Source organism: Amphiprion ocellaris, chromosome 14, assembly GCF_022539595.1.
Source record: "Amphiprion ocellaris isolate individual 3 ecotype Okinawa chromosome 14, ASM2253959v1, whole genome shotgun sequence".
NCBI classification, from domain to species: Eukaryota; Metazoa; Chordata; class Actinopteri; family Pomacentridae; genus Amphiprion; species Amphiprion ocellaris.
The window spans coordinates 30,125,510-30,149,471 of NC_072779.1; the positions used below are offsets into that span (position 1 = coordinate 30,125,510).

Below are 23,962 nucleotides of genomic sequence, written 5' to 3' on the forward strand. Positions count from 1 at the left end.
AATCAATCGCCGTACCTGACTGCCTACTTCTTTTAAGTCTACAATTATGTGATGACATTACACATACGCTATAGGCTCCGAAATAGAGATTCTAGCAAAAAATGTATGGAGTTGTTTCTTTTGGGCTTCCCCAGCTGGAGAATGCCAGTGTAATTAAGAGTTGAACAGCTCGAGTTGTATAAACAGATGAGCCACTCTGAATTCTCCACATTTGACACATTTCTTTTTAAAACCCATTTTATGCAAATTAAATTCAGCTCTTTATCCATGTAAGAATAATTACTGGATCAGTGGCCTCTTGCACCCTCTTTAACCTCTTTTGTTTGTTTTAGTTATGTTGTCTGCCGACCTTTTGTCAGTTTCAGCAGTGAATGACATTTATGTTTCTGACCAAATGCCACTGAGGCTATGATAATATAAGCATTGTACACGTGAGCCATCGCTGTTGCATAAATAGAAAACCCTGAACCTGCTGCCAGTCTAACCCCTAGTGTCAGTCTACAGAATCTAAAATGTTTCCTGCTCCCGTTTTCCTGTACACCTCTCATTCTTTCATGAGCCAGGATCCATAACATTTCATTAGTGAAATGCTTAATTGTGGCCTGGACAGTTACAACTATTGGAGCGACTGTAGCTTTGGCAGCAAAGGCAACGACAACAACAACAAAAATCTATGGTTAGAAAAACCAATGAGTTTAGTAAACAAATTCAATCATGGAAATGGCTATATACATTATTTGAAGGAGAGAAATCGTTTTCTCTGCTCGGCCAGGCAGCAGCTGAAGTCTAGAGGCAGAGCGGTATAGAAAATAACCGCCATAAATCACGATGGCCCGATGCCCACTCCGCTGTCCGACATTCCTGCCAAGACTGGCTCCTCTGATGCCCACTTTCCTCTGTAGCGGCCATTCAGGAAGACAGATAGGAAGAGTTAAAGCTGCTGACTGCAACGTGGCTGTCAGAACCAGCACTTCATCACAACAAACACTGAGGAGGGGATGACAGGGGAAGACACTTCCCTGCTCATTATATATTAGATAGGAATTGGCTTTTTATTAAGAAACAGATAAGATTTAGCTACTGCTGTCCACCTCCAATGTGCCGGATGTTTGGTTAATTACATATTTATTGAAGAATTCATCAGTGTCAGTACGGATGTCCACCGGTAGCTCCAACACTAATAATCTCTGATATCGATGGCTTTAAGGTCTTTGGCTGTGCAGCTCTCGCCAAAAATAATAAATAAGTGTAAATAATAATAAGAAGCAACCTTTGAATGAGAAACTGAAAATGCCAGTTTGGATCGCAGCAGCTATTTGCACAAGAAAAAAATGAACTTAAAAGCTCTATTGGCATGGCAACACAACTGAAGCAGGAAGAGCTGAGTTTTATTGGCAGCAGCAGAGAACGACAGACGAGGCAGATCTGATTAGAGTTAATTAGTTAGAGAGAAGAGCAGCGTTTCCGTTCAAAGGAGAAACATAGAAACAACTGAGAGATTAGAGTGGCATGATGTTTTTCCTCAACCGAAATTAGCAGCAAAACAGCTAAATGTAGATGTAAAAAAGTAAATCTGTAGTGGACGGAAACAGCTAAGTATTATGAGAAATGTGAGAACATCAGAAAGCAAGATTCACAGCAGAATATATAAAAATACATCTCGGAACCAGAAGAAATGAAAAAATAAAGGTCTGCTCTAATAATTGTGGGTCTTTGGTGAGTTTAGGTATGAAAAGGCCAACGTTTTATATTTTACAGCGGGTCTAATAATCACTCTCCTTTTAGCTATGTTTTGGTCTCCACCAGTTCCAGAGAGAATGATCTTTAGCTGTCACATTTTTGCCAAAAGTTGAGTTAAAACTTACTGAATAATGCCAACTTATCTTAGAAAAAAGACTGACTGGATGCCAAAAGGCCACCATTTGATATTTTACACAAGTCTAATAATCAATGTCCTTTTAGTTCTGCTTTGGTCTCCACCAGTTCCAAAGAAAATTATCTTTCGCTGCTACATTTCTGGTGTGATTTTCTGCCTAAAGTTGCATTTAAACTTACTAAAGAATGCTGATTAATCTCAGAAAAGTATTGGATGGATCCCAAAAGGTCACAATTTGATATTTCACACAAGTCTAATAATCATTGTTTTTTTCGCTGTTTTAGTCTCCACCAATTCCAGATACGATGATCTTTAGCTGTCACATTTTTGGAAATGTTGCATCAAAATCTACTGAATAATGCCAATTTATCTTAGAAAAACTATCATTTGGAAGCATATCCTTGTCCTCTTTGCAAGCAATATGTTTAGAGATAATTCTGGGATGAAAGTAGATGTAAATATCTCTTTCACAAGTAGTAGTGGGACGTGTTAAGTCACTATTCTGCAGGATTTTTTGCCAGTAAGTGTAGGTTGACACAGACACCTGCAAAAATATCCATCTTTAAATCTGAGAAAACCCTGAAAATCAGTCATTCAGTCTATATTGACAGCTGTGCGTACAGTGATTAATGACTGAACTGGGATCTGTTTAGTTGAATATAAAACAACTGCTATCAGTGCACATTTGCTGAGTTCATTCAGCAGAACCAAAAAGCCTGAGGCTGAATTTGCAGAGATGTTCAACTGTGACTGTTCGCAGATAAACTCAGTTACACCCAAGCAAAAATGTTTAAATAAATCATGGCAGCTCACCTTGGCTTTGTTAATGGTGCAGTGCAGTGCATTGTTCTCCTGGTCGTACTGCAAACTGAATTCCAAGGTTCCCAATGTAGCTGTAAAGACAGAAGAAAAGGGAGTTAGCAGCTGAAAAATAAGTCTTCATTGTGCACAGACAGGGAAGAAATCTACCTCTGCTCGCCTGATTTGATCACTTGAAAGGAAAACCCTGAAGGAAAATCTCATAGTATGGCAACACTAGGTGTAAGAATCGGCAGAAATAGAAACGTGAGATGGAGTTTTGTATTTCCTATCAAGCTCTTTGTTGATATGATTTAGAAAAAGCAAGAGGTCCTGAGCTAGAAGAGAAGAACTTTTCATGTGTATTATTTAGAATCCTATTTCACATTGATTGTTCTGAATGAATAATGGAGTTCCAACAGCAACAGCACAGTTGGGAAAACAAAAAAAACCCGGGCAGGTAGTGTTTGTGCCTCGCGCCAGGCTGAGCTGACATTCAAACATATACGGTGGGTACTTTGCAAACAGTCTCTGCAGCGAGGGAGTAAATGAGCAGCTCCAACCTGTTGTTCTTTGTAGCACAAAAACCCATGTCCTGCTGCCAGTAAACATATTGTACACACCGACGGAGAGCAGAAAGTGAAGACAAAAGAGGGAGAAACCAACAGAAAAACATGCTGGAACAAAACACTGCCAAGAGCAAGAGAAATAATGGCTTTATTCCATGCAGGTGGGCAGTGCAATGGTTAAGTGATGAAACTTGAAAATTTAATAGACACAATTCAATTGTTGCATGTTAAACAGACTAAAAGGATTTCTTATTTTGTGTCCGTTTTATTTGAATAATTTTATTAGATAAGGATAAAATCGTGTTGACTCTTTGCAGACTTTTTAAATTGAGAGCTGTTGGTTTGGGACGGTGACAAATTTAAGGTTTAATCACCTCCTAAGCAACCTTTTTCCCAACTGAGGTAGCCCACTCTGCATTATTCAGGTATACAGTTGGACTCACTTCACTTTTAATTAACCAGCTTTTCTTTACACTCAGCAGTGTAGTTTCATTAATACACAGCAGCAGCCTCCGAATCATGAACCGAAACAATTTACTCCGTGATCTCATCCTTTGTCCTTTCAAAATACCAAGTGGCAGGGACTCTCGTTTCCTGCCTCGATCAAATGTTGTCAAGATGAAAACATTTCAACCAGCACGACATTAAAAAACAAAAAAAAAGACGTGTGTGGGCTTCAAAAGGCCTCAGTTTCTAAAGCATCGTGTTGTTGGTAGGAAATAACACTCGCTTTACTCACACTGTGATATTTAAACAAGCAAGTGTGTGGCATTATTTTCTAGAATTGTAATTCTGCTTATAGTTATTACCACCTCCTCTTAAAACTTTGAGCTGTGTAATCTGCTTTGAGTCAGTAGATGACTTTTCAAGTATAGTTTTATACTCTGTGTCTGTGTACATCTCACCAACTATTTGAAGGACTGATATGAAAGTTTGTACAGATTTCCAAGGTCTTCAGATGGTTAATCCCCTACATTTTCATTCACTAGCAAAGTGAAGTAGTGCTTTAAACCTGCATTCTTTCTAATAGCCATTAGGGGGCGATTCCTCTAGATGCAGATTAATTCAGATTGTATAGAAGTCTATGTGAAAATGATCTTATTTCTAACTTGATATATTACCCCTCAACACATTTTCCTAATGAGTTTGTGGTTTCAACTGCTAGTTTAAAGTCTCCTTCAATAGAACATTATGTTCAGTTTGTAGATTATGGTCACATTTAAAGGAAAACAGATGATAAAGCACAATATGCTTCAAGTATTGGCCTTCAAAGTGAACCAGTCAGATTTACTCATCAGTTGCAGCATCTGCTTTCAAAACAGCAAGACAGCAATGCTGAATTTCCTAATATGAGGCTTCAAAATGATTGTCTGAGAACCAATGGATGACATTGTGGTGGCTACATTCATCTAAAGCTGCTTTTTCTTACCACATCTTGATTTAAAATAACAGTTTTATCCTTTAGACCACATACCAGCACTATAGCTAACTTCTGATACCTGACCGGTGAATAATGAACTTGGAAAAACTGCCTTCAAAGCCAACTTTAAAACTTAACATCTCATCCCATTCAATGAATTTAAGCTGTTTATTATGAACTTTTACACTTGATGTTGTTTGTAACCGCCTGTCAGTGCAGCATCTGTTTTCTCTTTGTACCCGTCTCTTCACTTCTCTTGTTCCAAAGAGATTCTAATTAGATTTTCTGATTAAATAAAGGCTTTGTGGGGCCTTTGTAAACTTTAGTGATTCTCTAATTTGCCTGATGCTTTGGTTTGTCTATTGAACAATTGGTCTTTTCCCTCTAGATTTCTGCTTAAGCAGCCTCCTGATTGTTTCACTTGTGCAGAAGATTCTGTTACTTCCGATGTTGAACTTACACTTTATTTTTATGCTTTTGTCGAAGTAATACAATTCAGTAACGGGGAGAAAATTAACATTGCAATGCAAACCTCTAGAAATCCTGAAGCCTGGTGCAGCATACATATGTGTATAGACAGAGACAAGGTTTGCTGGCATTAATGGTAATAATATGTGAGTGAAGAAAGCTCAGCTGTGTAGCAGGTGTTGCAAATAGTGGATGCAGTTGTGCGACAAACAGACTTGCTGACAGTTTAGCGAAGGGACAGACGACAGCTAAAGTCCTGGAAAGGTTTCTGAGTCTCACATGAGGAATTTCTGACAGGTGTGATGGATTCAGTGATTTTGTAGATAAATCAGAGCTTTGTCTGTGGGTTATAGTAGCAGGTAGGTTAATTATTCAGACACAAAGGCCATATTCCTTTCACTAATAATGCTTTTTACAATATGGGGCAGCAGGGATGGAATTAGATATAATATTTTACTTTTGTTGTGGACCAGAGTTGGAAATGTGATCGACAATATTTTAGAGACTTTTACAATTAACAAGCAAACAAGAAAGGAAAGAAAAGACAAGCTGAGCATATTAAACAGAGCCATTTCAATGGCTCTTAATGATCCCACCACATAAGTTATAGAGAGGTCTATTTAACCACCAGGCTGCACGGCTCTGTCAACATTATTACCCCTTAAAAAGACTAGGTTTCAATTGTTGGTTCGCTTCCAGAGCATTAAATTCCACTAGTTTCAACTCTGCTCCTTATTTGTGATTAGAATCGTCTGGTGTCTCCTACACAGCAGTGAATCAATGCTGCTCTACAGAGAGCTGAGCTCATCAGCAGTGACTGAACCTCTTCACCACCTCCATCTCCAACGCACACAACAACCAAGAAGACATTTCGTTTGCTTTCTGATTAATGCTTTACAAAGTTTTACAATCACTGAGTACAGTCACTGTTTGAAGCAAAGTGCAAAACCGCCCACTGAGGCTTCAAGTTGAGTCCTGTCCTTATCTTGCCGTATCTCATCCCTACCCTCACCGAACCGGTCGAAGCAGATGGCCGCCTTCCCTGAGCCTGGTTCTGTCAGAGGGTTTGTTTGCCCCTACCTATCCCAGGGGTGTTTTTGTTCCTTCCCACCGTCGCTAGTAGGGAATCTAAAGGCATCTTTGGATTGTTGGGCTTTCTATTCGCTGGTTGTAATTCGTACTATGCTAAGCGCTTTGAGATGACATATGTTGTCAATCTGTACTATATACACTACTGTTCAAAAGTTTGGGGTCACCCAGACAATTTCATGTTTTCCATGAAAACTCACACTTTTATTCATGTGCTAACATAACTGCAGGGTTTTCTATTCATCAATTAGCCTTTCAACACCATTAGCTAACACAATGTAGCATTAGAACACAGGAGTGATGGTTGCTGGAAATGTTCCTCTGTACCCCTATGGAGATATTCCATTAAAAATCAGCTGTTTCCAGCTAGAACAGTCATTTACCACATTAACAATGTCTAGACTGTATTTCTGATACATTTAATTTTATCTTCATTGAAAAAAACTGCTTTTGTTGGAAAAATAAGGGCATTTCTAAGTGACCCAAAACTTTTGAACGGTAGTGTAAATAAAATTTAACTGAAGATAATATCAGCTGGTGTGAAAATACTTCAGGCTTCATCGAATTAAAGACTTGAGGAGTTTTCTTGCGCTACACCAACAACTTATCTAACTGCATCAGGTCAAACTTTCCACAAGCAGAAATCCCACGCTGTCATTTTCATGGTACAATAGCGATTGTTGCTAGAAACAGTAGACTTTTGTCATGGAAGAAATTAGCTAATTTAAGAGGTGCTATTTTTATAACTTGTCTACAAAAGCCTATACAGCTGCACTGATCTTATCCTCGCTGTTTTCTTAATTGATTTTGGCTCTGGCCTACAAAGCTCTGATTTATCAATTGTTTCTCCAACTGGGGACACATTCATCAGTGAGCGAACATCAGCCCTGGTTGAAACTCTAAAAAAAAACTCAGGTCTGGGCAGGCATTCAGGGAAATTAGGTTTGTTTCTCAGAAGAGCAATATTATCAGTGTTCTTATGGTTTTAAGACCTTTGCTTCAAGGGGGTTTATGCCTCTTACAAAGCTTTACACTTATATTCAAACAGAATTAATGAAAATGCCTTCATCTTGGTCTTTTAATGCCCAGTCCTGATGTGATAACATTGGATTTTAGTCCTAATATTATACACTGTGGGCTTCCCAGTGGTGGAAGAAGATTTTTGGTTCTTTACTTAAATATATACTCAAGTCCTGCATGAAAAATCCTACTTATGTATAAGTACATTAGCAGCAATATGTAGTTCAAGCATTAAAGTAAAAGTACTGGTTTGCTCCCTCTGGCTGATATATTACTATTTGAACTAATAGATTATTAATAGTCTAGTATCAGTGTGTCAGCAGAATATTACTTTTGTAGTCAGAGGTGGTTTGAAAAACTTTATATGCAGTTTTATATTCAGAGACAGCAGATAAATCGGAGCGCCAAACATGATTAATGGGAGAGGAAGGAAGAAAAACCAATGCTCTGATACACAAATCTGTTTTCAGTTTTTTGGGACTTTTTTCTCTAATCTTTGGTTTGTGCTGAGATATTGGATCATTTGAACATTTACTGAACTAACGTGAAGAGTATCGAGGAAAAAAATCACTATTTGGTGGAGCTGTTAACAAATCAGACTCCACAGTGCTTTATGTAAGGAGCAGCAAAATTGGAAACCACTGGTTCAATCTGGAACTATTTGTTGTATTTCAGAGGCTTGTTGTGTAAATCTTCATTTTAAAAGTGGACAAAGCTGTCGGATAAATGTAGTGTAGTAGAAAGAAGTATATTCCACAGTGAAATATAATAAAATGGAAGCATAAAGTCGCATGAAATGGAAAATCAAGTATAGTACCTCAAAATTGCCCTTCAATACTTGAGTAAATCTACTTAGTTACATTCCACCACTGGTATTTTCAGTCCAAACTGTTCAGCTTCTCCTCTATGAGAATCTGCGAAGGATCACAGTTCGTTAAACAGATTTAATTAGCTTCACTGTGACATGAGAAACACAAACAGAGGTTTTCTCATGAGCAGTCTGAGGAACAAGACGTAGTTTGTCTTGCAATAAACTCCTTCGTTTCAACATTAGTGCCTAATTTACTGTGACATTGCCGATGTTGGTCTCTGTATTTAGGTGAACAGTAGGATCCCATTAAGCAAGTTTGTGAAGGTGCAGCTTGTAAACACTATTTTACACTGCAGATGCATGAGCCATCTGGATAAGCTGTGGGGTTCAGCCTGGTTAGGTGCAACAGTGCTGTAAACTCTACAGGAGCATAATAAAGTGGAGTGGCTTTTTATTTATTGTTCTTTCTTTTTTTTTAAGCATTGTGCAGCTTAACTTCTCTCAGTCTCAGGAAACGCTGATGGATCTAATTCAATTTCAAGTAGCTACTTAACAGTACTGAAAGCAATAATTACCAAATTTTCTGCAATGAATCATCAATTACGTATTTGCCAGGAAAGAAAAGGAATAATTTCACGTAATAATTATTTGTACCACGGTCTTTTATTAGGAGGTGTTGAGTTGCTCTGAAACAAAATGGCTTCAAATTTCTTTTGATTGCTTCAGTTTTCCTCAAGAAAGAAGACGTGAGAGCGTCAACAGAATACTTCAGAGTGCAGAAGGAAACTATGTAGGATGCTTGTAAATATGTTGAATTAATGAGATGTTGAAATACTGACAAACATCGGGTGAAGATCAGGCAGAGGAGTCTGCTGTTGAAAACAGGAGCTAAATCAGTTGATGTGATTGTTTCCCAGCAAGTCGAGGATGACAAGTGTTGAAAGGCTGTTAGAATGTTTACGGCGTCGTCATTTCTTCTACAAAATGTGCTGTTCCCACTGTGCGTAATGATTTATGTTCCGAGGGAAGGCACTGCCTGTTATCAGAGACACTGCTCGAAGCGACGATTTGAAGCAGACACATCGACCGTGTTTTTTTTTTCTTGTTTTTTATTTTTCAACGATGGACTGAGGATTTAGACTGACACGAATGTCCAAAGAGGGAACATTTGCTCGGCGGGCCATTGATTAAAAGTCAGCTGTAAAAACATATCACACATTTGAAAAACCAGGCAAGCCTGCGTAGGTGTCGATTTGTTATGCTATCACTTTCAAACAGGAAGCATTTAATCCACAGTCCTTTCACGTGCAATATCAATTTGTGTGTCAGAAAACAGCAGTAAGTCATATTTGGTCACAGTTTGAATCCACTACATACCAAGTGTTGACCAGTAACAGCCTCTGATGCTATAAGGAACAGCTGCGAAATGGAATGAAAGCTCCATTTCGCCCCCATCATCATTACCCATTAACCTGTGAACATACAGTAAGTAATAACATCCATTGCTCTGAGTGCTTATGTGGGCTAATCTCAAGGCACCTGAGCAAATTTTAGAGGAGCCCTTGGCTTGTAGCAAAAACACTCAGCGAGGCAACACAAAGGCTGATAGCTCTGAGTCACACGTGGCTCCTCGTGATTTGTGCATCAAGTGACATTTTGAAAATCTGATTTCAAAAGAGAGCTGAGAGGGTCAAAGAAAAACGGGGAAAAAGAGGAAACGGCAAAAAACAACAACAAAAGAGCCTAATTTACACAGTCACACATCAGCGGCAGCGCGTTGCACGCGTCGGACTGCTGTTTATTGTACTGATTGGCCGTTAATAGATCCGACAAAGGAGCCGACGGGAGGATTTCTGAGTGATGGCTGCTGCCAGTGTGGCCACCACAATGCTCAGCTCTGTTACTTGCCTTCAGGCGAAACTGCAGAGGCAATTCCCACTGAGTGACGCTGACCAGACACTCACCTCCCAGCTGAGAGCTAAGTTCATAAGTTCATGATACACTGCCAGGGCTGAGTACATCGCACCTCCACATGCTCAGACTTTCTCTTCAAAGCTCTTAAATGAATCCATGTCTTGTTATTTTTCTGATGGCAGCTGAGAGACTTCCGTTTTTTAATTCTGATTTTGACTAATGATCAACAGGCAGTTTGCTAATCAACAAATCTTGTGAACCATCGCCGCCATCTAATTTTTTGAGCGCATTCAAGAGGAATGGAACTGCAATTAGGGTGCCACTAGCTGTAAATAGCTCTAAGCCAAACTGCATAAATTGAGCACAAAGTAATATGTCTTGCAAAATCAGGTGCAGGAAGGAGATAGACTCTGGGATTCCATTTTTTTTTGTTATCTATGTCTATGAATTTAAAAGATGACTATGTAATACAGTATTACTGCTAGGATTAAATTTGAATTTTATCTAAAGTCCCCTTCAGCTTAGCCAAAAGGCAAAATTGTGGATTCAGTGGTTGATTTACGCTCCAAATCTCACCTACGAGAACTACCTAAGAGAACAAGATCACAGATACAAGCTATAGAAATGGGTTTCCTCCAATGGGTGTCAAATTTAGGTCATTTGGGAGGTGTTCAGAGTAGTATTACTGGTTGTCCTCATCAAAAGGACCCAGCTGAGTCGATTTGGGCATCTGTCTAGGACCTCAGATGTGAGCAAACTCTGGGGCAGACCTGGGATAGACTTTTTGTTGAGATTGGATGGATGGATGGATAGACGAGAGATGGATGGATGGACAGATGCATGGATGAATGAATGGACAGAAGGATGGATGGATGGATGATGGATCGATGGATGGATGATGGATGAAAGATGGACGGAAGGATGGATTGATTGATGGATAGATGAATGGATGGATGGATGGATCCCCTCCTGCAACCTCTCCACAAATTTTGTTCCTATACAGCCTAGCTGCATTCTCAAGTACTCAAATAATATCAAAAAATAATTTTTTGAAGACTTTGTGACGCTTCTCAACATAAACATCCAAGAATCCTCATTTTTAGACAGAACAGTGTACTCATTGCTGTCAGAATCGGAAGTTCTGGTACACACCTAACTGCAGACTACTCAATGCAACACATCAGAAGTCATAATCTGATTAAACTAAAAGAATAAACTTGCTCATAAATAGCATAAATCTGAGTATCACTAAACCAGGTAACACCCAGACCTCAGTTGGGCCTTCAATTCTGTCTGTATATGCAGCCAGTAACATCCATTCCTGAACTGACCTAATGTCAAGAATGAGTAACTATATCCACAAGTGAAGCTAATGTAACCAAAATATTAAAGGCTCCTTAGACATCGTAAGGTGGCTTGAAACTTGAGGCCCCTTATTGTTTAACCCTGTAGCACCCAGAGGAAGGTGGCACTTCCATGTTGGCAAGGAGACACCATTATGGGAGTTTAGCTAGTAAAAGGAGCACCACGACAGAGACTTCTAGGATGTTAGGACAACACACTAGTGACAACTTAAGTTGGATTTCAGTAAGACAGCTTTCATACATTCCAGAGGAACTTCAGACGGTCATTTTGGCAACTTTTTTCATGTTTCCACATAAAATTCGATCAGAATCAACTTTACTGGCCAAGTTTGTACGCAAACAAGGAATTTGACTCCAGTGAATCTTATCTCTCATTGTACAGTAATCAGAAAAAAAACATGAACAGCTAAGTGCTAAAAATAGGTTAAAAGTTGAGAGCACAATACAATAATAAATAAATAGATGAGTAACAGTTTATAGACGTGCCAGCGCAATCACTATATTCATGTTCTATGTTTATAAGATATTAGTCAACTTTTTCAAAACTGTATAATGACAAATTCACATTTTTTGAAAGGTCATATGCTACAGTATTTCTTGGTGGATCAGTTGGGAGACAACCAGTGGTAACTCCAGGAGGTTACTGGAACACAGCTTCCAGAAAACAGGAATTGCCATTCTTTTTAAATTTTGATTTACGTGTGAAATTAGCAAGTTTTTGGTTTGCTCGTAGGAGGATTTAATTTATTTTAAGCAGTGCCAGGCTAGCTTGTGCTAAGCTAATTTAGCTTCACTAGTCACATTGATCTTTTCATCCTACTCTCGGCAAGAAATCAAATAAGCCTAAGCCTAAGTAGTTTTCCAAAATGCCAAACTCCTTCATTTAAACATTCATTAATCTCAATACTCCACTTGTATAACTACTCAGACTCATAAGGTCAAAGTATTTCAGTATCACAAACATAAAACTTGGAACTTTTCGGTGACTCGCTTGAATCAGTGACAAATAAAAATGAAAATGTGCATACTGTCTCATCTTCTCAAACCCTGACCATGTATCAGAAAGCAGGGAAAGTCCCACGTCGCACATTATGTTACTGCAATCTAAGGGACAAATTGCCCAAGTGTTAATTTGTCTGCTTATGCGGTGCTTGAATGAACAATTAGATTGTGTGCTTTGCTTCAGCATCCCATTATGTGCCTCTCATTTGTCAGGAAAACCCTCATAGGGGATGACAGGTTCCGTAAAAGACGCTATTTGTTTTTGCTTTTTTACCACAGAACCGATTTTATTGTCTGATGACAGAAAAATTGAGATTTTGACTCAAGCCGCTACAAGATTTGAAAGTGCCCAACGCTCTGATCTGTGCACTTTACAATCTGCTCTTGACATCGGGGGCCGTTTGCTGAGACACGATAGAAACTTCCCCCACTTGCCACCTCAGCTTCCACCGACATGATTAGATATCGGAGCTCATGACTGCACACATTTGCATGTTAATGAGAAATAAAACTTAGGAAACAATGGAACATCTTATTGCCTTCAGACAGTTCATAGTAATCCAGAACCACCCATGTGTTCTGTGCAGGAAAGTATTTTGACACTAAATCATCTGCTTTTTAGCAAAGCAATGAGTGTTTGTGTTTAACATTTTGTATGTCACATATGAAGTGGATCTTATTAAATGTTAAACAAAGCCACTTTCAAGCATACTGAACTGAGTCAACAGGCAAAAATGTCAGCTGTAAATATATCTACAGCAATGCAACACATTTAATACTTATAATATATAATTATATATATAATTTTTCACTATTTAGGTCAGGGGTGTCAAACTCATCTTAGTTCACATTCAGCCCAATTTGACCTCAAGTGAGCCAGACCAGTAAAAGCACAGCATGATAATCTATAAATAATGACAACTCCAAATTTTACCTTTGTTTTAGTGCAAAGAAGTGTATTCGGAAAATGTTCACATTTCAGGAATAATCTTTTCGCAAAACATTATGAACAAACTGAAATTTCAGAATAAAAATAAATTCAGTTTCAAAAACATTATTAGACAAAAACAACATCAGTTTATCATTTAAACATTACAACCTACAGATCACAGAGTGTCTGCTATAAAGAAAAAAGACAAAAAACAGCCAAGATGAAATATTACAAAAATGAGACACAAAGCGGCAAACAAATGGGCAAACGATACAAGCGAGAGAGAAAAAGTCACAAAACAACAAAAACATGACCAAAACACAATGAATAAAGTGAAACACAAAAAGACAAAAATAAGACAAAAGACACAAGCAAGACAAAAAGGAAGCACAAAACGACAAAAATGAAACAAAATGACAAACATGAGGCAACCAACAAAAGTCAGACAAAAAACCCCAAAAATGAGACAAAATATTACAAAAGCGAGGCACAAAACGACAAAAGAGCAATGAGCAAGCTAGTATTTTACTTTCTGATCAAAACAATTTGTCAAGATCTAGAAATTATTCTAAATTTATGGTTTTACAAATTTGCATTTTGCAGTTAATGTCTTCTCTGTAATGTTTACATTTTACAAAGTCATCCTGCAGGCCGGATTGGACCCTCTGGTGAGCTGCTTTTGGCCCACGGGCCACATGTTTGACAATCCTTTGGGTGATTGCATTGCCCTAATAACAATTTAGTAAACAAGCCAATTTCGAATTTAAAAAAAAGATACGTTCTTCTCACATCTTTTCATGTCAGGTGAACATTTTTTTAAAAAAAAATCCCATCAGAAAATCCCATTTAACAGACTTACCTGCTGAGTTGATCTAAATTTTCACCTTTCTTCCACAGCAACAGGATAAACATCCAGCGAATTGCTTTCTATCAGGGCGCTGAGCAGCAGCTCTAAGACCTAAAGCCAGGACAGCGGCTGATAACGGGCACCGAGCTGATATCTGAGCTCTACGTTCTATTTCGATATCTATACACCTCGCTGTGTGGAACTGATGGGATCATTCTTCTATGTGTAAAGCAACACGAGGCTGGAAGAACACGCCGCTGTGGGGAGTTTAACCCAGCATTCTCTCTACAGCTCTACACATTAAACTGGATTATTCTAAATGGTTTGATCAGACTGTGTGGAATGCTTATGGTAAGTTATGGTCCAATAATTTCAAATTATGTTTTGCTTTTTTTGTTATCAGTGTGTTCCGGTATTGAGAGAAAACATGCAGAATAAGAAAGGGAATTTATTGAATTCATTACTATTGTATTTGTAGTTGGTATCATCTTGATCTTTACAGTTCTTTCTCGAAATCTTTATGTTGATAATCTTCAACATTCTATGAAAGATATTTCCTAAATCAATGGTGATTGAGTAGAAAGGAACTGTGACAGGACTTTCAGACACAATATGACATGCACTATAAAATAATAATTAAAAAAATCCTTTATATACAGTTAAATATGTTAAAAATGCAAAACTGTAAAAACTTGTAAAATTATGAGCAAGTACCTGTAAAATAATGAGACTCTGTGTATTTTATTAAAGTAAAACTATATTTCTTCAGTCACACATTGTAAAAGTACACATTTATTTTACAGATTTCTTCAGTTTTGTTAAATTGTTAATGTTCTAAAAAAATCTAACTAGTAATGCGTTCTTTTACTACCTTTGACTGTAAAATTCCAATGTTTTCCTGTATTTAAATCAGCAAAACAATTTATTTTACAGATATTAACAATTATCTAAAAGAATATGATATGCACTGTAAAATAAAATATTAAAAAAACTTTTATAAACAGTTAAAATATGTTTTAAAATGCTGGACTGCTGTAACATTCAAAAACTGTAAAAACTGGCAAAATTAACAGCAAATATCTGTGAAATAACTAGATTTTTTGTGAATTTTATTACAGTAAAACTATATTTTTTCAGTCACACATTGTAAAAATACTAATTTATTTACAGGTTTCTTCTGTTTTGTTAAATCGTTAATGTTGTCAAAAAAATCTGTATTTTTAAAAATAGTAATCCATTCTTTTATTGTGTTTGTAAAATTCCAATGTTTTTACTGTATTAAAATCAGCAAAACATTTTATTTTACAGATATTAACAACTATTTAAAAGAATATGCACAGTAAAATTAAATTTTTAAAAATTCTTAAAATACAGTTAAAAATTCTAGAATACTTTAACATTCAACAATTGTAAAAACTGGCAAAAATAACAGCACATATCTGCAAAATAATGAGATTTTTTGTGTATTTAAATATACTAACACTATATTTCACCAGTCGCACATCGCAAAAGTGTAAATTCATTGTACAGACTTCTTCTGTTATTTAAATTACTAATATTTTTATTTAAAAATCTGTATATTTAGAGATAGTAATGTGGGTTTTTTTGTACAATTTTCTTACTGTATTCAGATCAACAAAACATTTTGTTTTTCAGATAACAGTCATTATTTAAAAGAAATATCATGCATAGTTAAAATTTAAAAAGTGTTACATTATTTTGACTGATATTTTACAGATTTTTTGTTAAATAATATCTAGTAAAAGTATTAACAACAACAAAAACAGGCCAAAACTGTCAATTATGGCCACATTGAAAATCAGTACTTTTCACAAACAATAATTTCTTTTTTTACAATTATATTATTAATATAATTATTATTAAATATGCAATTGTAAAAATACACAGTTTTACAGTATTTAATATCATTATTTTACAGGTATTGTAGAGATCCATCCATCCATCCATCCATCATCTATACACCACTTAATCCTCACAAGGATCATGGGGGGGGCTGGAGTCTATCCCAGCTGACTCAGGTGAAGGCAGGGGACACCCTAGACAGGTCACCAGTCTGTCACAGGGCTACATACAGAGACAAACAATCACTCTCACATTCACACCTACGGGCAATTTAGAATAATCAATTAACCTCAGCATATTTTTGGACTGTGGGAGGAAGCCGGAGTACCCGGAGAGAACCCACACATGCACAGGGAGAACATGCAAACTCCATGCAGAAAGATCCCAGGAAAGCCGGGACGCGAACCAGGGATCTTCTCGCTACAAGGTGAAAGTGCTAACCACTACACCACTGTGCAGCCCGTATTGTAGAGATGTTATTTGTTATTATTTTCCCCTTTTGTACAATTTCTATTCCATTTTTTTAATCTTTCTTTAGCACCTTTGATGCCAGATTTTCATTTTTTTCTTACAGATTGTTTTATTTATTTATTTTACATTGTAGTCATGTATAGCGAGAAGCAGCACCGTTGTCAACGGCCGAACCCGAGCCCACCTAATATCCCTCTCAAGATTTCTCTCTAATATCGATCCAGAACACTAGATTAGTGCATCACTCTTGCCACTAAAGTGCAGATGATTCAAGTCCAAAGATGTTATCATCGAATCTGAGCAGAAACTCCTCTTCCTTTATAACTCACTGCTGATGTTAGTCATTAAACTACAGAGCTGGTAGGCGGGATTCTGCCACTACGTCTTGGTCAGAGCACAGGGGAGGAATCATTTGTTGAATGTTATCTGTTGCTGATATTGAATGTTCTGCAGGTCCAGAAGGCGTCACCAAACACCCACATGAATAACAACTTCCTCAATCCGTAAGTCTGCTCTGTAGCCACCACTTCACATTCACCACCAAATCTCCAGACACCAACTCCCTTTTTTACGTCCTGTTACTGGGTACAAACCTCAGACTCACAGAGCCAACACTTAATTGGTTGTCATTGGTTCAAGCTACATTTTGAGTCATATTTTCTCCCAGAATGATCAAAAACGATCTGTAGCAATGTTAGAACACTTTTAAAACACATTTAAAAAACATCACTTGTATTTTTCCAATTTTGACAACAAAAAAACATATCAAACAGAGACAATATGATGTCACATGAGGACATTTGCACAAAGACATTTTTTAAAACGGGGTATATCTATTAACCTGCGTGGCAGCTCCACAGATTAGTAGGACTGGCAGGAGCAGAGGTCACACTCCTTTTAATTACCACAGCCACTGAAGTGTGTCGTATTTCCTCTGTGTTCTCCCACTTCCCCTTATTTGACTCGCACCATTGAAATATTCTGTATTCACGCTTACATGACTGTGTTTTGTAAGCTTTAGATACTAGGCGGGTTAAGGATGAAGGAATAATCACTGATAAGGTGGAAGTTTAAGCAGCTGGATTGTTTTACTGTTGGATTATGCCTCTTTGGATTCAGAATACACCAGTGATGCTGCAGCCATAACAGTAAAGTCTCACCAGTGGTGGCATTTCATTGGAAGATAATAGATTAGTAGATCAGTTTGAGCTCCTCATAACCCTGAACAACTCCATAAAAGGGTAAACAGGTGGAGTTTAGGCTGGTCATGCAAACAGTCTTGTCACGGCCCACCTGATTATGCATACATTTAAGCCTTAATACACTTTAAATGGGTGAGTTGTATAAAAATCCAGCCTGTGCTGGGCTGTCATGAAAGTAGAACTTAGCTATAGAGACCAAAACTGCTTTTCTTCCAGGCTGCAAACTTATTTATTTCTTCTGTAAAGTTGGACATTTTAACATGGAGGTCTAATGGGGATTGACTTGCTTTTGGAGCCTCAAGTGGTCATCTGAGGAACTGCAGTGTCTGACACTACACTTTTCAGAATCAAAAGTTGCTGCTTTAGTCAAATGTGCACATTAAACTATCATATCATAAGTTTATGCATCTTTGGCAACTGACACTGTGGACATATTAGAATTTTTTTTTAATTTTCTGGGGGGAGTCACATGACATTTTAATAGAGACACAATGTTGCAGGTAAGAGATTGAAGTGGGGACTCCTCAAAACCCTGAACTAACCCAAGTGGAGCATGAATGGACTCTGGTCATGCAAGCATTCTTGTCATGGCTCCCACCTAACTGTGCATAAATTTAAGCCTTAATACACTTTAAATGGGTGAGTTGTATAAAAATTCAGCCTCTGCTGGGCTGTCATGAAAGTAGAACTTAGCTATAGAGACCAAAGCAATTTTTGTTCCAGGCTGTAAACATGTTTATTTCTGCTCTAAATTTGGATATTTTAACATTGAGGTCTATGGAAATTAATTTCCTTTTGGTGCCTCAAGTGGCCATTAGAGGAAGTGCAGTTTCTGACACTTCACTTTTCAGCACCAAAGGTTTCTGCTTAAGTCAAATGTGTAAAAACCATAAAATTCACACCACAACATGAGTTATAGTCAATATTTTTCCTGCACAGAGGTACTTTTGACCACAGCAAAGAAAATCACCAGCGTCAAAATTATTAGAACTGAGGATTGTGTTTTTTCATAAGGTTTAGTAATTGGAGTTTCATTTATTCAAGTGTAATGCACATTTTAATTTATCAAATGGTCAGAAATAATAGGAAAATGCAGGGATTTCTGTCAAATCAGGTCATGCAGACTCATTCTTTCTGTACACGGACATATCATGCTTATTTCTTGTGCCTTGCCATAACCCAAATGCCAGTTTTGAGCCTGAAAAATTGAGGTATTTGTCAAAGAAAGAAACTCGACAACACAACACAACCTGGCCCACAGTTATGCAGACATCCAGTGCCAATAAACATGGATACCAATGCCTTTGAATTTGCACAATATCTCTTTCACTAAGTTCTGTTTTTCTAAAAATGTTGGTTTTATTTCTGTTCCAGTTAATTTAAGTATATTAATACAGCTAGTTTTAGTTTAGTTAACACTATTCAGCTTGCCACAGAAGTAGGAGATCAAAATACACTCAGACTAGTTTGTGTAATTGTCATTTGGCAAAAGATTAGGAAAACAGTAATAATGGTCATTATGAGAGGCGATGGCTAAAGTACCATTTTGTCTGTTAGATTGGAGGACATTTTGAGACATTAAAAAACAGCAAAAAGCAAAGAAAATGTTAAGAGAGCTCCACTTAAGCTGTTGAAATGATTTGAATTCTAATAACCTGCATGTCTGTCTTTTAGCTTCCATCACAGGGTCACTCTGTCTGACTTCGAGGAAGTCGCTGTTGTCGTGTGAAAGTGGATTTAAGAACAAGCATCAATTTGAGACACTTCGTAATAAATCAAGACTGAGTATCCACTGAGATGTAAGCAGCTCGGCCCTGTTGGTGAAGTTTACATGCTTATAGTGGCAAATTTAGCATCCTGTTGCACACTAACATTTGTTTATTAGCAACAAATAGAAAGTACAAACAGGACTTTCTAAACTAAATGTCATATTAATCTATTTTTTTGAGAGACATTTCACAGAAAAACTGCAGCAAAGTCAATAGGAATCACAGATCATGAATGTCTAGTAGATAGAGTGACTGCAACTGTAAGATAAGATAAGATAAGATAAGATAAGATAAGATAAGATAAGATAAGATAAGATAAGATAAGATAAGATAAGATAATCTTTTATTACTCCCCACATCAGGGGAAATTTCCAATGTTACAGCAGCAAAACTCTCTCAGAGCAGCACTAACCATATGTATCCGTGAGGAGCCTTGGCAGACTATATACGGCTGACTTGTCAGATAAGAGCATGGCTGCAACCATCACAACCCAACTTCAGGATGGGCTCCACAAGATCGACCAGTGCTTCCTGCCAGGGAAATTCAAGGTTTGGTGCTACCAGTTTATGCTATACCAACGCCTGATGTGGCCTCTGAAACTGAGTGTCATCACCTTGACAACTGTCCTGAAAATGGAGGCAAAAGCCAACAATTTCATACGGAAATGGCTTGGCCTTCCTCGATGCTTCTCCACCACAGCACTTTTTGGGAGAAACACCTTACAACTTCCACTGCAGTCAATCAGCATGGGGTACAAAAAGGAGAAGGTGAGACTCTTATTTGAACTAAGAGACTCAGCAGACCTGGTCATTCAAACTGCCAAGCCTCATGTTCGAACAGGACGCAAGTGGAACGTAACCCAAGCAGATGACCAAGCCATAGACCGACTAAAACACCAGGAAGTTGTTGGCTTCACACAACAGGGCAGAGCGGGCTTAGGATGGGGAGCAGCACCAAAGAGATGGTCCAAAGCCACCAAGAAGGAGAGAAAAGATCTGGTCATCTCCGAAGTTGTCAGGATGGAAGAGGAAGGCTTTAAGATCACAGCTATGAGCCAACAAAAACAAGGAAGATGGACCACCTGGGAAGCTGTGACTAACAGGACCATCACTTGGGCCGACATGTGGAGGACACCCCAGGCAAGACTGAGCTTCCATATCAGGGCCACCTACAACCTACTCCCAAGCCCCCGGAACCTCCTGGTTTGGTATGGTGCAGAAGAACCCTGCCAGCTCTGCAACATCTCAAACCCAAACCTGAAGCACATCCTCTCCGGCTGCAAGACTGCATTGTCGCAGGGCAGGTACCGATGGCGGCATGATAAGGTCTTGCGCAAGCTGGCAGAGACACTGGAAATCCACAGATTGGAAGCAAACAGGGCTGGTACATCTAGAGCCCAGAAGTGGATCCAGTTTGTCAGGCAATGGAGAGAGACTCAGCACCACACACACAAGGCCGGACGCTCCCTCCTATCACTAGGTGGTGAGTGGCAGCTGGCGGCCGACCTCGACCGCCAGCTGAAATTCCCCCCAGAGATCACCACATCATCTCTACGCCCAGACATTGTGCTATGGTCAGCTTCTGCCAGAACAGTGATCATGGTAGAGCTGACTATCCTATGGGAAGAAGAGATGGAGGCTGCATATGAGAGGAAGAAAGAGAGGTATGCGGAACTGTCAGCCACGTGCCGGCAAGCTGGATGGAAAGTTTTCACTTTCCCAGTGGAAGTCGGATGCAGGGGCTTCACCGGCACATCCACTCAGTGGCTCCTGAAAACTCTGGGATTAACAGGTCCCAAAAGGAAGCGGGCAGTCCGAGATCTGGCGGAGGAGGCAGAGCAGGGAAGCTTCTGGCTCTGGCTCCGAAGGAAGGACAAGGCATGGGGAAAAGAAGGATCCTAAGCAGGCTGCAGGGAGTGGTAGGGAGACGTCCCTACCGCTGCCCCACCATCCCGAGGTGTTCTGGGAATAAAGGGGCAAAACATCAAACAAGGGTGGCTCCCAGCTGACGACCCTGCAATGGCACCGGCGGAGGTGTGACAGGCTGAAATGCCAAGCAGGTGAACTTCCTGTGCTTACAGTTGTACAGTAAAGATAATAATTATAATAACCATAATATATACAATATATTAGAGTATTACTACACTATAAATAAATGACATCAGCATAAAGTGGCTGTAAAAAATGTTAATATTCCAGCGGTGTGTGCTTTAAAAAAAAGAACAAAATAAATATACAGTAATTTGCCATTGTTTAAATACAGTTTCCAGCTTTAGTTTTCTAATGAGCTTGTATATATCTATTTTTATACGTTTAATGCAGGATTTATAAATGCAATGAAAAAAAACAATGAAATTACCCATAATATTTAATGTATAAATATGATAAATAACACGCTATAAGAAAAACTCTTACTGTCAGCAGTGTTTAGTGGCATTTTAAATGTAATTTAATTGAATCTACTTTTTGTAATTTTGTTAATATCTTTGTGTATTTCAAAAATATGTCAATTAGTGTATAAAATAAAACTCAGAAAATGTTTATTGTCTTTTTAAAAAAATATTATACGGTTTTATTTTGCCCATTTTTAAATTACAGTTCCTAGCTTTGGTTTACATGAGCTTGTATACATCTATTTTTAAAATGTTTAATGTAGGATTTATACATGTAAAACAAAATTTACCCATAATATGTAGTTTTATAGATAGATATGATAATAAATGTCATGCAATACCTATACCAGTATTTTGCCATTTTTTAAAGATATAATACACTGAATAAAACACGTTGAATCCACATTTTTATTTTGAAAATTTCCCAAAATATCAATGTAAAAATATAGAACAAGTACTTCTTTTTCTGGTAACTGTCACTAATTATAATTTTAGAAATATATTGACAGTATGAAACTTGGATTTTACAGTTTCACCTATTATATAAACAGAGGGAATATTTGTGAAATTAAAGTGGAAATGTCAGCCAGCAGGGATTAGTGGTATTTCATATTAGACGTGTAATTTAATTACATTTGTTTTGTTGTAATTTTATTATTTTTGTGCATTTGAAAAATATGGAAAGGAGTCTATAAAGTACAAAGGAAAATTTACATTAGATATTTAATTTCTAATTTAAAAAATGATACAATATTTATCGTTATTAACATTAATAATGGCAAAAATATTATTAATAATATTAATAATAAATAATAATAATAATGATTTTTATTTATTTATTTATTTTTGACTATCACTAAAAGATGAGGACATTAAAGTCACGTTTTTCTTTTGCACCTCAGATGTCTTTTCTGTTGTTGTGATGAAGCTCAGACCTCATCAATACCTTCCATGGATTCCAGCTTCAGGCCGGTTCAGAATAAAGGTCAGCTGATTATGGAAGCTGATATCAGTTATCAGGACAGAAACTCTGTCCTGAAAATCCTTCCATAATGAATCAGACAAATGCTCAATAATCTCACTTTGATTGGAAACAGACTTCACATTCAGCGTGGATCCTTCCTGTTAATAAATCTGACAATTTTATACACAGAATGAACACTTTAGCTGCAGATGAAGCAAAACCAGTGTAGTTAATTGTTCTGTCATCATCAAGCATCAATCTTTGTTTAATTTCCACTAATTATCAGTTCTGTTGCGACGGCTCCGTCCTTCCGGTGACCTTAGCTGCTGGGATATTTAATTACTCATTCCAGGTTGAGGCATTTACACAGAGAAATTACAGTCGTATTTATTTATAAAACACGATGTCTGGCCACAGTTTGTCCCTTTGGCCCTGAAAATGAACCAGATCTGTGTGTGGGAGGAGCAGACTGCTGAGAGAGTCTAAAAGACGATCAGTCCACGGCTACAGGGCTCTAAGGAGACGGTTGAAGACCAACTAACGACTCAAATGAGCTCAGCTGGTAGATTTGCCAGAAGTCTGAGGACAGTTATTCCTTCATGTATTGTAGAAAGACAAACTCTGACAGAACTGTGGCAGATACAGCTTTTAATTACTTCCATGGCCAGAATGCCTCATTGGTTACATCCAGTAATCACTGATCATATATTAATCCAAAAAAAGCTCAACTCACAGATTGAAGAGCAACAGTTTCATGCATGAAACCGTCAAAAAAAATTAAGCACAAAGAAGGAAAGGCCATAAAGGGAGGCAACACAAACTGAACCTACTAGTGGACTAAAAATTCATTATAATAAATAATAATAATTATAATTACAATTATGATTCTGATAAACAGAAAGTAAAACTATGAATCAGCCACCATTCTATTTTTTTTATTCTAGGAAATAGATAAAATAAAAGCACACATAAAATGTTCATAAAATACAGTAATTGAAATGCATTCTCTCGCCTTCATTTTACATGAGATCCTATGTGTTTTTCTGACTTTTTAATGGTTAATTAATTATATTTAAATGTGGAAAAAACTGGTTGTGAACAACAAATAAAACCTAAACCATGATCTATTTCCCATCCACTTTATTAGCTTAAATCTGAATAACTGTAATAATTAAAAAAATAAATAAATAA

At 37.6% G+C, this 23,962-nt stretch overlaps 1 protein-coding gene across 2 annotated transcripts in view; it reads right to left on the minus strand.

Moving 5' to 3' along the window:
- doc2b (double C2-like domains, beta) overlaps positions 1-23,962 on the minus strand; it is a 203,995-nt gene that overhangs the window by 97,414 nt on the left and 82,619 nt on the right. For both annotated transcript variants that reach the window (XM_055017076.1, XM_055017075.1), the window contains exon 2: positions 2,690-2,769. In XM_055017076.1, coding sequence (XP_054873051.1) covers positions 2,690-2,769 — 80 coding nt within the window. The remainder of the gene's footprint in view (positions 1-2,689; positions 2,770-23,962) is intronic.